The following is a 13,059-nucleotide window of genomic DNA, read 5'->3' on the forward strand; positions in this document are numbered from 1 at the left end:
GAACCCCGTACCATCCTGGTTGGGGTTGGACTTGAGGTCGAACAGAAAATTGACCTCATGAGGAGAAGGAGCTGGCCATTTCTTGAGCTTGTAGAGGATATAGAGCGCGGCCAGCATCATATACCCATTCGGGGTAATTTGAAAGGGGGCCACCCCAAAGTAGTTTGCCACCCCTTGAAAGAATGAATGAAGAGGCAGAGTGGCACCCGTCTTGATATGGTACCTCGACCAGGCGCTGTAAGCCCCCCCTGGCAGGTTGGCTCGCTGGTCAGTGGAAGGTCTGACCAGGGTCACCCCCGTCAGATTATATTTGTTTAAATAGTTGGTGATCATTCGAAGTGTCACCGAACTTGGGGAAATGACGTGCCACTCGACAGTCGGCTGGTCGGCATGGCGAGGACGGGCACGCCTCTGAACTTCGGTTTCAGGGGGAATTCACCTCGGCCACTGGTCGAGGGGGTATCAGCATGAGGCTGACTTAGAGAGTTAAGGTCGCGTCTTTTTCTAGCTTTGGTTTTTGTTCTGGCCATTTTCTGATTGTGAATTGGTGGAGGATTTTGGTTAGGACGTGAAAATGGGATTACTGGAATCAGTGTGTATGGATTCTCTTCGCCTTCAAGTAGTTGGACCAAGAGTTCGTCTTCAATAGGTCTTTCTCCCCCCCAAGGGTCTTGCATATGAACTGCAAACAGACAATGGAGGAGATAAGACATAATCCGCGAAGTAGTGCGGAAGATTGGGATAACGTTGCTCGTGCCTAAATAACCAGCAGCATCCTAATCCTATGCTAACTTCAACGTGGATAGTTTGAAAGACGGATAAAAACAAAAAGGAAAGTAAACTGTTTTCTGAAAAGAGAACTTTTTCGACTCCTGAGGGGCGGAAAAAAAAATTTCAGTTTTTTTTCACCTGGCTTAAAGGTTGAATCTTTCGTCAACCTAACGTCCCAAACCAGAGATCCTAACTATCAAACTATAGTCTTAACCTATACAAAGCATAAAAACGTACTTTTACCAAACAATAGGCGGTTTATACCAAAAAACCCTTAAAACCCTATTCAGGAACACAGAAGTCGCAGAGCTTAAAAATGGCATGCATGGCGTAATAGAGAGCTTAAAGAACGAAGTTCTTACTTGGGCGAAGATGGAGATTCGGAAGAAGATGAAAACTCGAACCGGAAGACCTTCGGCTAGACGTCAGACTGGTTTTCGAAGCTCTGAACTCTGGTGCAAGTTCTTGAAAATATTGGCAAAGATGGTGGATAAAAATTTCTTAAAGGGGAAGAAAAGCCTACTTATAGGGATCGAAGGGATAGCCAAAAGGCAATAATCATCACTTCCCACTTTCGAAACGTGGGGAAGTGTATAAGCCGTCAAATTGCCTTTTTGGAAACTGAAAAGGCTTGTTTAGACATAATTATGTCACGGTTTTCGAAAATGCACGGGGATTCTGACAGGCATCATGGGAATGTGAACAGTTGTTTCCTTAAGTTTCTTTATTGCTGGTCGCACTAAACAAACTTGGGGGGAAAATGTTATCCCTAAAATCAGAAGTGAATGACATGGCAGACATTAATTACACATGGCTGACACCTAGCAGAATCTGTGTTCGACTATCGACCAGGAAGAAATTCAGTATCATGCGATCAATTTCTTCATACGACCAGCCTGGTCATATGCACATTATACGCGGAGGAAATCTTAGGCAGTTATGATGGAATCCGAAATTATCTCCCATGATTTCCTGAGTATCCAATTATTTAGGAAAGAATATCTGTAACAAATCAATGTGAATCTTCCATGAGCTTATAAATAGAAGAAGAGGGCTCAGGGAAGAGGGCGGATCACTTTTCTTTTGAGCAAAAAAGATCATTTGAGATTAGAGAGAGATTACACGAGAATAATTGTATTTTCTTCTTCAGAGGTTAGTGAAACTCATTGAACCCCAGTTCTTTGATCACCCCTTTGAATCTCATTTCAATAACAATTCAAGTGGACGTATGTTATTACCAGATCCTGAGGCCGAACCACTATAAAATCTTGTGTTCTTATTATTTTCGTCATCACATTCTTTTCAACGTATTCATCCACGTCAAGCGTATTTTGACTCCGTGTCAGTTGGCCAAATTCTAGGTCAACAGTAACTAATAAATATCTACTTTTAATTAGTTTTAAAGCTATATTGGCTTTAATATTTAGAATATTTTGTTAAAATTAACAAAACAAAAGGTGAAAATCAATAATTTTCTTTATGTACATATTTTTTTATATAGAATAAATATATATTTATAGGGGAATTTTCCTATAGGGGCTTCATTTTAATCCCTACTGGTAGGGCTCTCAGTGTTTTCAACCCTTGAACAGTTTTTGGGGCGATTTTTTTTATGACCGTGTATATTGTAGCTATTTAGAGCATTCTACAAATTTTCAGAAAATTCCGAATAGTTTACAATACCAAAAACTAGGTTCAAACATGTTGTTGCACGCGTGACTAATTTTTTTTATGCGCGTGGAAAACAACATGTTTGAACCTAGTTTTCGGTACTGTAAACTATTCGAAATTTTCTGAAAATTTGCAGGATGCTCTAAATAGCTACAATATACACGTTCATAAAAAAAAAGTCGTGCCGAAAACTGTTCACGGGTCGAGAAACACTGAGAGCCCTACCGGTAGGGCTTAAAGTGAAGTCCATATAGAAGAATTGTCATATATTTATATATATAAGACAATTTTCCTATAGGGGCTTCACTTTAAGCCCGACCGGTGAGGCTCTTCACTTTTCTCGACCTGTGAACAGTTTTTGGCGCGATTTTTTTTATCGCCGTGTATATTGTAGTTGTTTAGAGCATCCTGCAAATTTTTAGAAAATTCCGAATAGTTTGCGGTATCGAAAACTAAGTTTAAACATGTTGTTTTCCAGGCGCATAAAAAAGATTAGTCATGCGTGCAACAACATGTTTGAACCTAGTTTTCGCTACGGTAAATTATTCAGAATTTTCTACATATGGCGCCAATGCTCAAAATAGCTATAATATACACGGTCATAAAAAAAATCGTGCCGAAAATTATTCAAAAGTCGAAAACACTGAGAGCCCAACTAGTATGGCTTAAAGTAAAGCCACTTATTTGAGAATTGTTCTATATATATTATAACATGCGGTGCGGTAATGAGAGCTCTATCAATCATTCGACCTTTCTGTAACATAAAAAAAAAAAAAAAAAAGGTGAGATTAGTGTAAATGGAGTTGACACCGAATGATCAAACCGAGGCAGCTCTAAGAGGTGAAGCGAACGTATGGAAAAACATTAATGGAATAGCAGATTTCATGGTCCTGAAATGCGCCTTAGAGTTGAGAATCCCTGATATCGTACACTCGCACTCCGCCCCAATCACTTTGGCCCAAATTGCTTCTTCTGTTCCAGATTCTCCCTCTCTGAACCTCTCCTACCTATCTCGCATCATGCGTCTACTTGTACGTCGTAAGATATTCTCTCAACACAAATCACTAGACGGTGAAGAAGTTCTCTACGGGCCTACTCACTCATCTAGGTTGCTCTTAAGCAAAACTACGTTGCCGGATCAGGTAACTTTGGCTCCGTTTGTTGCATTCATGACCCATCCCTACTTGTCGGCTCCATGGCGCTGCTTGGCCAGGTGTGTCAAAGAAGGCGGCAACGGTTTTGAGATGGTCCACGGAGGCCGCCAATTATGGGACTTGGCTCCAGGGAATCCGGAGTTCAACAAGCTTTTCAACGATGGCATGGAGAGCACGGCCAGAATAACAATGATGGCAATTTTGTCCGAATACAGAGATGTCTTTTGTGGGATCGGTTCTTTGGTCGACGTCGGTGGTGGGTTTGGCGGCTCAATATCTGCGATTGTGAAATCTCATCCGCACATAAAAGGCATCAACTATGATCTACCCCATGTTGTCGCCACCGCTCCAACGTACACCGGACTAGTGTCCCATGTTGGTGGTAACATGTTTGAATGGATCCCCACAGCCGATGCAGTTTTCATGAAGGTAAGCATTTATGCATGCAATTACTCATGACTTCTCAATTTTATTAAGTTTAATTCATAATATTTATTATGTGTATAAATTTGTGTGTAGTGGATACTTCACGATTGGGCCGATGAAGATTGTGTGAAGATCTTGAAAAATTGTAGAAGAGCAATACCTGAGAAGGGTGGAAAAATTATCATAGTTGACATAGTTTTGGAGCCAGAGGCCAATGGGTTATTTGATGATGCAGCTGTGATGCTCGATATTGCACTAATGGCACTAACACGTGGAAAGGAGAGAACCGAAAAGGAGTGGAAGAAGGTGTTGGAAGAAGGAGGTTTCCCTCGCTACCAAATCTTCAAAATTCCAGCTTTAACATCTGTCATTGAAGCCTATCCACAATGATCATCACTGTATACCTACCCTATTATGATGTTCTAGTAGTTCATAGACACTTTCTTAAAGGTGCAATATGGATGAATAAGTTAATTATATTTAAAATAATATGATATCTCCTATATATAATAAATGGCTATGGAATGGAAAATTGATAGTTTAATGGAATATTTTGTTTTTTTTATTTTTTTTGCTGGAACAACGGTTGTTTTATTGATTAAAGAAGGCTAATGGGAACCACAGGAGGGGTCCCTCCCTCTGGTTATATCCAAAATTGATGCTATTCAATCTAGCATTTCTAGCCAGACCATCAGCTATATTCGGTTAATGAAAAGAAAACTACAAACTTCAAATCTATTTACAACAAACAATTTTATAGAACGCAGTCCATGTCTTCCAATCAGGTGGACGGCAGTTCCTATTGATGGTTTGCACTGCTACTTTGGCATCTGATAGGATGGCAATGCGTGTCCATCCTTTTCTGGTTGCCCAATCCAGCGCCAACTCGACTGCTTGTAATTCACTGTTAAGCGCCGAAGTAGCCGAGTACTTGAGAGTTATTGATTTCATGTCACTGGTAGCTTCTATAGAGACTGCCACGACAGCCAAACCTGCAACTTTCTCCTTCCAAGTTGCATCACAGAACAAAACTCTGCTCACTTCCTGGGGGATCTTGTCCTTCCTAACCGCACTTTGCCTTGGCCTTTCCACAGCTTCTGACTCTCCTCTTGCCATGTTCAGCTCCCTGTTCCTATTCAATATGAAAAGAGACATTTCTTGCAGAGGCCTTTGTTTACCCCTGTACATAATGTTGTTGCGTTCATTCCATATTGTCTTAAAAAGGCAGCCAGTGTATGATAAAATGTCCAAATCGATGCCCAAACCACAGCCATGGGCCATGCTTGTCACAAATTCTTCCAACGAGCTGGCTTGTGCTGGTTCTTACTTGAAAAGGGGATGCAAACCAAAGAGCTCTAGCCACCTGACATTCCTTAAAAATGTGAATATGAGTTTCGACTTGTTCTTCGCAGAAGAGACATTGCTTGTCGTCGAGGAAGTCCAGATCGCTTGGGAAGAGCCTCTGACATTGCCCTCCAAAGCATCATACTCAATCTAATATGGATTTAAGGTCTCCATATTGCCTTCCAAATGTTTCTTGGATCTCTAAATTGGCGCTTTTGGTCTTCTTTGTATGCTGATCTCACATAGAACATCCCATTGGATTCACCCTTCCAAACAAGCATAACAGTTCTTCCCTTGGAAGAAAAAAAATCGCATGTCCCGTTTGCCTATCTCATTCATGTTCCTCCAATGAATAGTTAACATATGTTTTCTTTCTTTTTATACCAACTAATTTTGTTTACCCTGATTAATTCCTCTTTTTTATCTCCTCAAAATTTGAACCTCATTAATTAATTACTCAATACCTACCATGTAACATATGGATATATTTAATTTTAAAATGTTTTTCAATTGAAATAACACTTTATATATTATTTTTTTATGATTGTGTTATCTTGTTAATGTAAATTTTTTTTATTTTATTGATAAAATTTATGTAAAAAATAAAGATGCTTAGTAACATTTATAATACAAAAAAATTGGTTTTAAAAAAATAAAAATTAACATAACAAAGTGGAATGAAAACATTTCTAGCTGATTATCAATAATATAGTACTAATTATATATATATGTAACACTTATATAATATTTTATTTTTTTAGCCATAATGATAATGTAGAGATTTTATTCATCCTGTATAATTTAATTTGACATAAAATATTAAAATTTAATAGTATATTAAAATAGTATTTCTTCAATATTAATTTTTATTTAAATATATTGTTGTTTTTTTAAGTGGGTATAAAATGATAAAACTAGAAAGTTGGGAACGATTCACTTTCTTTAAATGCATATACTTTTAATTTTATAAAATAATATATAGAAGTTTTTATAATATATGTCAATAATATATGCTCAAACTATTTTATAAAAGAGTAATGATATGTGCACCCAAAATATGCACACAAGTATTACACACAGTGATATGTAACTATTTTTTAAAACAGTGGGTCCCAGTTTTAATAAATATGATTGGCTAAGTTAAACTACCACATCACTGTGTGTAATGTTTGTGTGTATATTTTGGGTGCACATATTATTACTCTTTATAAAAAAATCTATCTATTTATATAAGAGATGTGATGGATAGAGAATTACATCGACTCAATTGATTTCTCTGTTTCATTTTTTTTAAGATGAAATGTAATATTTTCTATTAAAAATGTAATAATTTTTTATTAAATCTCTACTTTTTAAAATTTTAATTGGTATATATATTATTTTATTATCATATAATTGTATAAAAAGACTAGTAAGAAATAATTAATTAATTAATGAGGTTCAAATTTTGAGGAGATAAATACGAGGAATTAATTAGGGTAAACAAAATTAGTTGGGATAAAAAGAAAAAAACATATGTCAACTATTCATTAGAGGGACAGGAATGAGATAGGAAAATGGGGACAGGTGATTTTTTTTCCCCTTGGGAAGCCTTTAGATTTCCACAATTTTCATGCCCAATACTACCCCAAATATCTCAGATAGAAGTAGTAAGTGTTAATATTAATGCCCTAATAGTATGTAAAAACATTTTATTGATTTAAATAAAAGTGCAATTTTATTATATTTGAATATTATAATTAATGTTTGAATTAATTATATAATAATATCAAGAAAATTCTTTATTCATTTATGAGAATATTATATTGTGTTAGTACAAGAGAATTAAGATCATATATAATAAATAAAATAGTCAGTAACATATTAAAATAAGGGAATCTTTAATAAATAGCTACTAGTGCGGTTAACTAAGCATACGGGATTCGAGTGACCTAGATTCGAATTACTGTCGTGGATAGACATCTTAGTAAATGAGTTGTATATAATAGAGATTATATATGACATGACTGGTGAGAATTAATTATCTTTATAAATTTATCGTTTGACATAAAGATTTAATTCTTATCATAAAAGATGATCATTTGTAGATCAGTCTAAATCATTAGTATTATTGTACTCATGTTTGTGTTTATTGGATCTTTTGATTCACTCGTTAATGTTTCATAGTATAATGAGGATAATGATTTTTGTTTTGGAGATTCAATTTCATGAATGGTTGGTAACATGATTTACAATAATGGAATTCATACTTTCCTAACTGATCGAATATTAGTTCCCTTAAGGGTTAATTTTGGAATTGAATTGTAATGTTATGAATTTGTTATTAAGGCTGAGTGCCTTGATTACAGTGCCTTGAGGGCCTAATTGGGATTATATGAGCGAGTAATGGTTATATGTGTGATTATGTGATATAAATGACTTGCGTGGTAATGTGATTAGACATGCATGTTTATGTGTATTGAATATGCATGTGGGCCCATTTCTGTAAATTGGGGCATGTTTCTAATTTTGGCCCATTGAGGACATAAATGTAATTATGTTTGTGTTATGAGTGATACCCCAGTGTTTATGGGGATATATTTGATATGTGTGGTCTGAGGCAATCCTAGTGAGCGAATTAGCGGAATAGTCACAACGGGGTCTAACACCTGGCTCGGGGTGAGCCAAGTGGTAGTTTGGGAATGTAGTATGCATTCGAGGTTGAACAGGTAACAGTTAATTATTTGGGAATGTTGGGATTTGTACGCCCTAAATATCCACGAGCTATTAGTGAGCTGAGAAAGGGCATAATTATATCAACCACGTGGAAGCCACATACCTAGAGCTGCTGTTGAAAGGTTCTACCTCTTTAGCTCGAGGTAACCAAAGGTTTGTTGCGATTATTGGCATCGGGTCAGCAACGTGGATATCACGGGCTGATACTACATCAAGCTCGGGGTACGAGCTTGAGTTGGCACCTCTGAGTTTTTATAAAGTCAACCACGCAATGTAAACGTGCATATATCAGACATCACGTGTCTGATCCATCCTTGAATTCTCGGACACGCAGTATAAGCGTGCGTGTTCAGGCACCCACGACTGGGTTGGGCCATGCGGCCCATTATCCCCCTTTCCTATTGATTAGACCACACTTCATTGTCGGGTTTTAGGAAGTAATCATGAATGTCACAGAAGTGACATGATGGGTAAGAAGGTCACGGGATGACCTCCTTTGCCAACACCCATGTGCCCTCTCCTTATAAATATGAAAACCCTGGGAGTTGCAAAGGGTTGGATGCTGATTGGTAATGAAATACCCTGTAAGAAATATCAGAGATATATCAATAATATTGGCTGGTGGACTAGAAGGATTTTAACCTTTGAACCACCTAAAAAAAGTATCCGCGTTATCATTTTACTTTGAGATCATTCATCTATTACGGTTCATTATTTAGCACTAATCCCTCTCCTTATTTTTATAATTATCTGTTGCCGAAGAACCGCATCAACAATTTGGTGCTTTCATTGAGAGTTATTAGATTGGTGCTATCGCAAATACCCAACCATGGTAGTCACTCGCTCAAGACATGGTAACGAGGCAGACCAACGTGATGGGCAGGAGGCCCACCATGCCGCCATATCCGATGATCATAACCCTGAGGTTCAGCAGCGGCCGGGTAAGCAGCCAATAGGCCAAGACGACACTGGAAGTTCAGCTCCCCGGCCGCCCAATCCGAACCCAGATTTCTACACGGCGGTAGAAATGGAAAATTCACAGTTGAGGAGTCAGCTGCTGAAAGCAAACCAGCAGATTCAAGAGGTGTTGGCCCGACTACCCCCTCTTACAACTGACGCTAACGTCGGAAAGAGGCAAGGTGAGACTCATAAGTCCCGCCGGGGTAATAGGTCCAGGCCCAGTCGGTCGGCCAGACCCCCAACATCAAATTCTACTACCACCGAGAGACCACGTTTGAGCAACCTCCTAGGGCCGAGCAGCAGTACAGCCGATTGGCCCGGACCTCAACTCCCAGCTCACTTCCACCCTCGAGCGCACCCAGGAGGGCTCGAGGAAGTTCGCGAAGGAGATTCGAGGAGGGCTCGCAACGACAGCCCGCCCCGGCCAGCCGTCCTGCACCCTGCTCAGGCCACCGATCACAGGAACTCCGAGCTTCTCAAATGGAAGCTATTGGACTGGAAGCCGTCGAAGTGATCTATCCGGCGGAGACCTGTGCCAACGCTTGAGCTCGGCACAAAGTCCTCAGGCCACCCCGAGGGGCGACCTCCGAGATCGTCTAAATTCTCAAAGAGGAGACCCAATGGGAAACGGCAGCCGTGCTCGCCAAAGGGAAGACATGTCCGAAGTACGTGACAGCGGGAACGTCCCATATAGGCAATCTTAAGATAGGAGGGACAATAACCCACCAAACGCGTACAATGGAATACTCAGCAACTCTCTTTCTCTTTCTCTGTTCGATTCTTTCTCTCTTCCTTGGTGTGCAAAGAGGTCAAGAGAACTCATGGAGAATCGGTGCAGAAATGGAGGATTTGAAGCTTGGGGACTGGGAAATCAACCTAGGACTACTTGAGGATCAGCTTAAAGCAGAGTGAAATCAACTTCCTACTGGGGTGATTCGAATTACACCTGCCCCCGATCCATTTTCATTGGAAGACCTGTCAACATAAAGTTTCCACAGCTCGCGGGCCGGGGTTATAGCTTCATTGTTAGTCACTCCAGTGCATTCCACTATGAAGTCTGCCAGGGCCTGTCCTCTTATGGTCGTCCTCGGGTGATAAGTAATCTCGAATTGTCCGAGTTCGACGACCCATTTTAGCAGCCGACCCAAGGCTTCCGGCTTGGATAAGACTTGTCTTAGTGGGTTATCGGTCAATACATGGATGGGGTGCGCCTGGAAGTAAGGTCGGAGCTTTCGAGATGAGTGGATTAGACTGAGAGACAACTTCTCCAACATGGGGTATCTCGATTCTGCCCCCAGCAACCTTTTCCTGACATAGTACACAGGCCTTTGCACTTTCTGTTCTTCTCGGACGAGTACAGCGCTGATGGCGTGCTCGGTCGTAGCAAGGTACAGGTACACAACTTCTCTCGTGATGGGTTTCGACAAGATAGGGGGTTCCACGAGGTGCTTCTTGAGCTCCTGAAAAGCTAACTCACATTCTTCTGTCCACTCGAACTTCTTGTCCCCCCTCAGAAGGTTGAAAAATGGAAGACAATGGTTTGTAGATTTCGAGATAAACCTACTCAGTGCCGCCATTCTTCCAGTCAAACTTTGGACATCCTTATGCTTTCGAGGTGAGGGCATATCAATTAGAGCCTGGATCTTGTCTGTATTTGCTTCTATTCCCCCGGGCATTTACAATGAAGCCTAGGAATTTTCCCGAAGATACTCCAAAGGAGTACTTCTGAGGGTTGAGCTTCATGTTATACCTTCGTAACACGGCAAAGCATTCTTCGAGGTTGTCGACATGGTTATTGTTATGTTGAGATTTAATTAAGATACCGTCAACATAAACTTCCATGTCATTGCCTATTTGTTCAGAGAACATCATGTTTACAAGTCACTGGTAAGTGGCTCCAGCATTCTTGAGTCCGAACGGCATGACATTGTAGCAATACAACCCTTTGTCCATCATGAAACTCGTATGCTCTTGGTCAGGGGCATACATGGCAATCTGATTATATCCAGAATAGGCATCCATGAATGACATAAGTCCATGTCCTACCGTGGCATCTACGAGCTGGTCGATATGAGGTAAGGGGAAGCAGTCCTTAGGACATGCCTTATTGAGGTCTGAGTAATTGATACAGGTCCTCCATGTCTCATTAGGCTTCGAAACTAGCATCGGGTTGGCTACCCAATCGGGGTAGAAAGCATCCCGGATGAATCGGTTTGCTTTCAACCTATCAACTTCCTCTTTTAGGGCCTTCTTCCTGTCGTCATCCAGTAGTCTTCACTTTTCCTGCTTCGAGGGGAAGCTTTTGTCAATATTCAAAGCGTGGCTCGCTATATTCGGACTTATCCCTACCATGTCCAAATGCGACCATGCGAAAACATCCTGATTCTTTTTTCAAAAAGAAAATTAATTACTATTTCGTTTCTTCGGGAAGGTTTGTCCCTACCTTTACTGTCTTCGAGGGGTCTGCTTCCTCGAGTCTGACCTCTTCGAGCTCTTCCAGTGGTTCGAGGTCAGCTCTTTCCTTTATTCTTAGATCGATTTCTTTGTCTATTTCGAGGATTGTCCCATCCTTATTCTAAATTATGACAAGCATTTGTGCACTCGTCTGCTTCTTTCCTCTAATGGAAATGCTACAGCATTCCCTCCCTGCCAGCTGGTCTCCCTTCAGTGTCCCGATGCCACTAGAAGTCGAGAACTTGATGGCCAAATGCCTCATAGATAAAACTGCCCCCAGCCCTACTAGGGCGGGTCTCCCGAGCAGCACATTGTAGGCTGATGGTAGGTCCACTACTACGAATTCCATCATCTTGGTTGTTGAGACTGAGAAGTCTCCCAAGGTCACAGGGAGCTCGATGGACCCCATGCAGGCAACCCTTTCTCCTGAAAAGTCGTACAGCATTGTTGCACAGGCCTTTAGGTCACGAAGCGCGAGACCCATATTTTCTAAGGTGGCTTTATAGAGGATGTTCACCGAGCTCCCGTTATAAATCAGGACTCGGTGAACCCTCGTGTTCACGAGCTGAAGGGTGATGACCAGTGGGTCATTGTGAGGAAATTGGATATGGGACGCGTCGTCCTCCTTAAAGGTTATAGGTTGAGATTCAACCTTTTGGTATTTTAGAGCTCTAGGTTCGGGTTCATAAGGGATCCCGCTGCCAGTTTTTAACTCATTTACGTATCGCTTTTGGGCATTCCTGTTCTATCCTGCGAGAGGAGGCCCGCCCGAGATGGTTACGACGCCTTCTCCATCAATCGGAGGGGGTCTCTCGTCTTCCCTTGCTCGGGAGTTATTGTTTTGGGCAGGCGGTGGTGCAGCTGTCTTCTGGCTGGTAGAAGCCTGATTATTGTTTTGGTTCCTTACATACTGCCTGAAGTATCCTCTCAAGATCAGACCTTCAATCTCGTCCTTCAACTGCCTACATTCATCGGTTGTGTGTCTGGTATCTCTATAAAATCTACAGTATTTACTGGAGTCTCTTTTGGATTTCTGGTGTCTCATGGGGTCTGGACGTCTGAAAGGGACCTGGTTTTCATTAGCTAGGTAAATATTCTCCCGAGAGTCGTTGAGCTCGGTGTACACCTTGTACACGGAGAAATACCTTTCTCCTTTCTTCTTCTTTCCCCCTTCCGCCTCGGGGTTACTTCCTTCATTCTTCTTTCTTTTGGAAGGGTTTTCTGCACGGGGTTTCGAGGTTGATGGGTCCGCTAAGGTCGAGGCAGAGTTCAAGTTTTTCGTTGTAGTTATGGGCTGAGAGGCCATAAACAGCGTTGACCTCGCCTCCTCTATATTTTAATTTGTAATAGAAAGATGATATTTCCTACAATAGAACTTTAATAATAATAGTTATATAAAAAATTGTAGGACCATGTTTGATGTGTTGCTTGTGGACTTCTTGAATGTCATGTTTACAAATTGCCACTTATGATAACTTTACAAGCTTGGCTCTATTTATGTAATGTAGTTTAGAATTATAGATGTTTCTGATACTAAAGCCTAAAAGATTGAAGAATATTCTAG

General features: G+C 40.6%; 1 protein-coding gene across 1 annotated transcript; it reads left to right on the plus strand.

The window, feature by feature from the left end:
• Positions 1-3,207: 3,207 nt before the first annotated feature.
• Positions 3,208-4,587, plus strand: LOC133818553 (xanthohumol 4-O-methyltransferase). Its single transcript, XM_062251482.1, has 2 exons — positions 3,208-4,025; positions 4,116-4,587. Exons 1-2 carry the CDS (start codon positions 3,240-3,242, stop codon positions 4,410-4,412), a joined length of 1,083 nt encoding a protein of 360 aa, XP_062107466.1. The 5' UTR covers positions 3,208-3,239; the 3' UTR covers positions 4,413-4,587.
• The last annotated feature ends 8,472 nt before the right edge of the window (positions 4,588-13,059 follow it).

Source organism: Humulus lupulus, chromosome 2 (assembly GCF_963169125.1).
Source record: "Humulus lupulus chromosome 2, drHumLupu1.1, whole genome shotgun sequence".
In the NCBI taxonomy this organism is placed as follows: Eukaryota; Viridiplantae; Streptophyta; class Magnoliopsida; order Rosales; family Cannabaceae; genus Humulus; species Humulus lupulus.

Excerpts from the sequence above, each read along its gene's own strand:
- LOC133818553 (XM_062251482.1), top strand. The coding sequence starts at position 3,240 with ATGGAGTTGACACCGAATGATCAAACCGAGGCAGCTCTAAGAGGTGAA. Across the intron at positions 4,026-4,115 it reads CCGATGCAGTTTTCATGAAG|TGGATACTTCACGATTGGGC; the intron begins GTAAGCATTTAT and ends ATTTGTGTGTAG.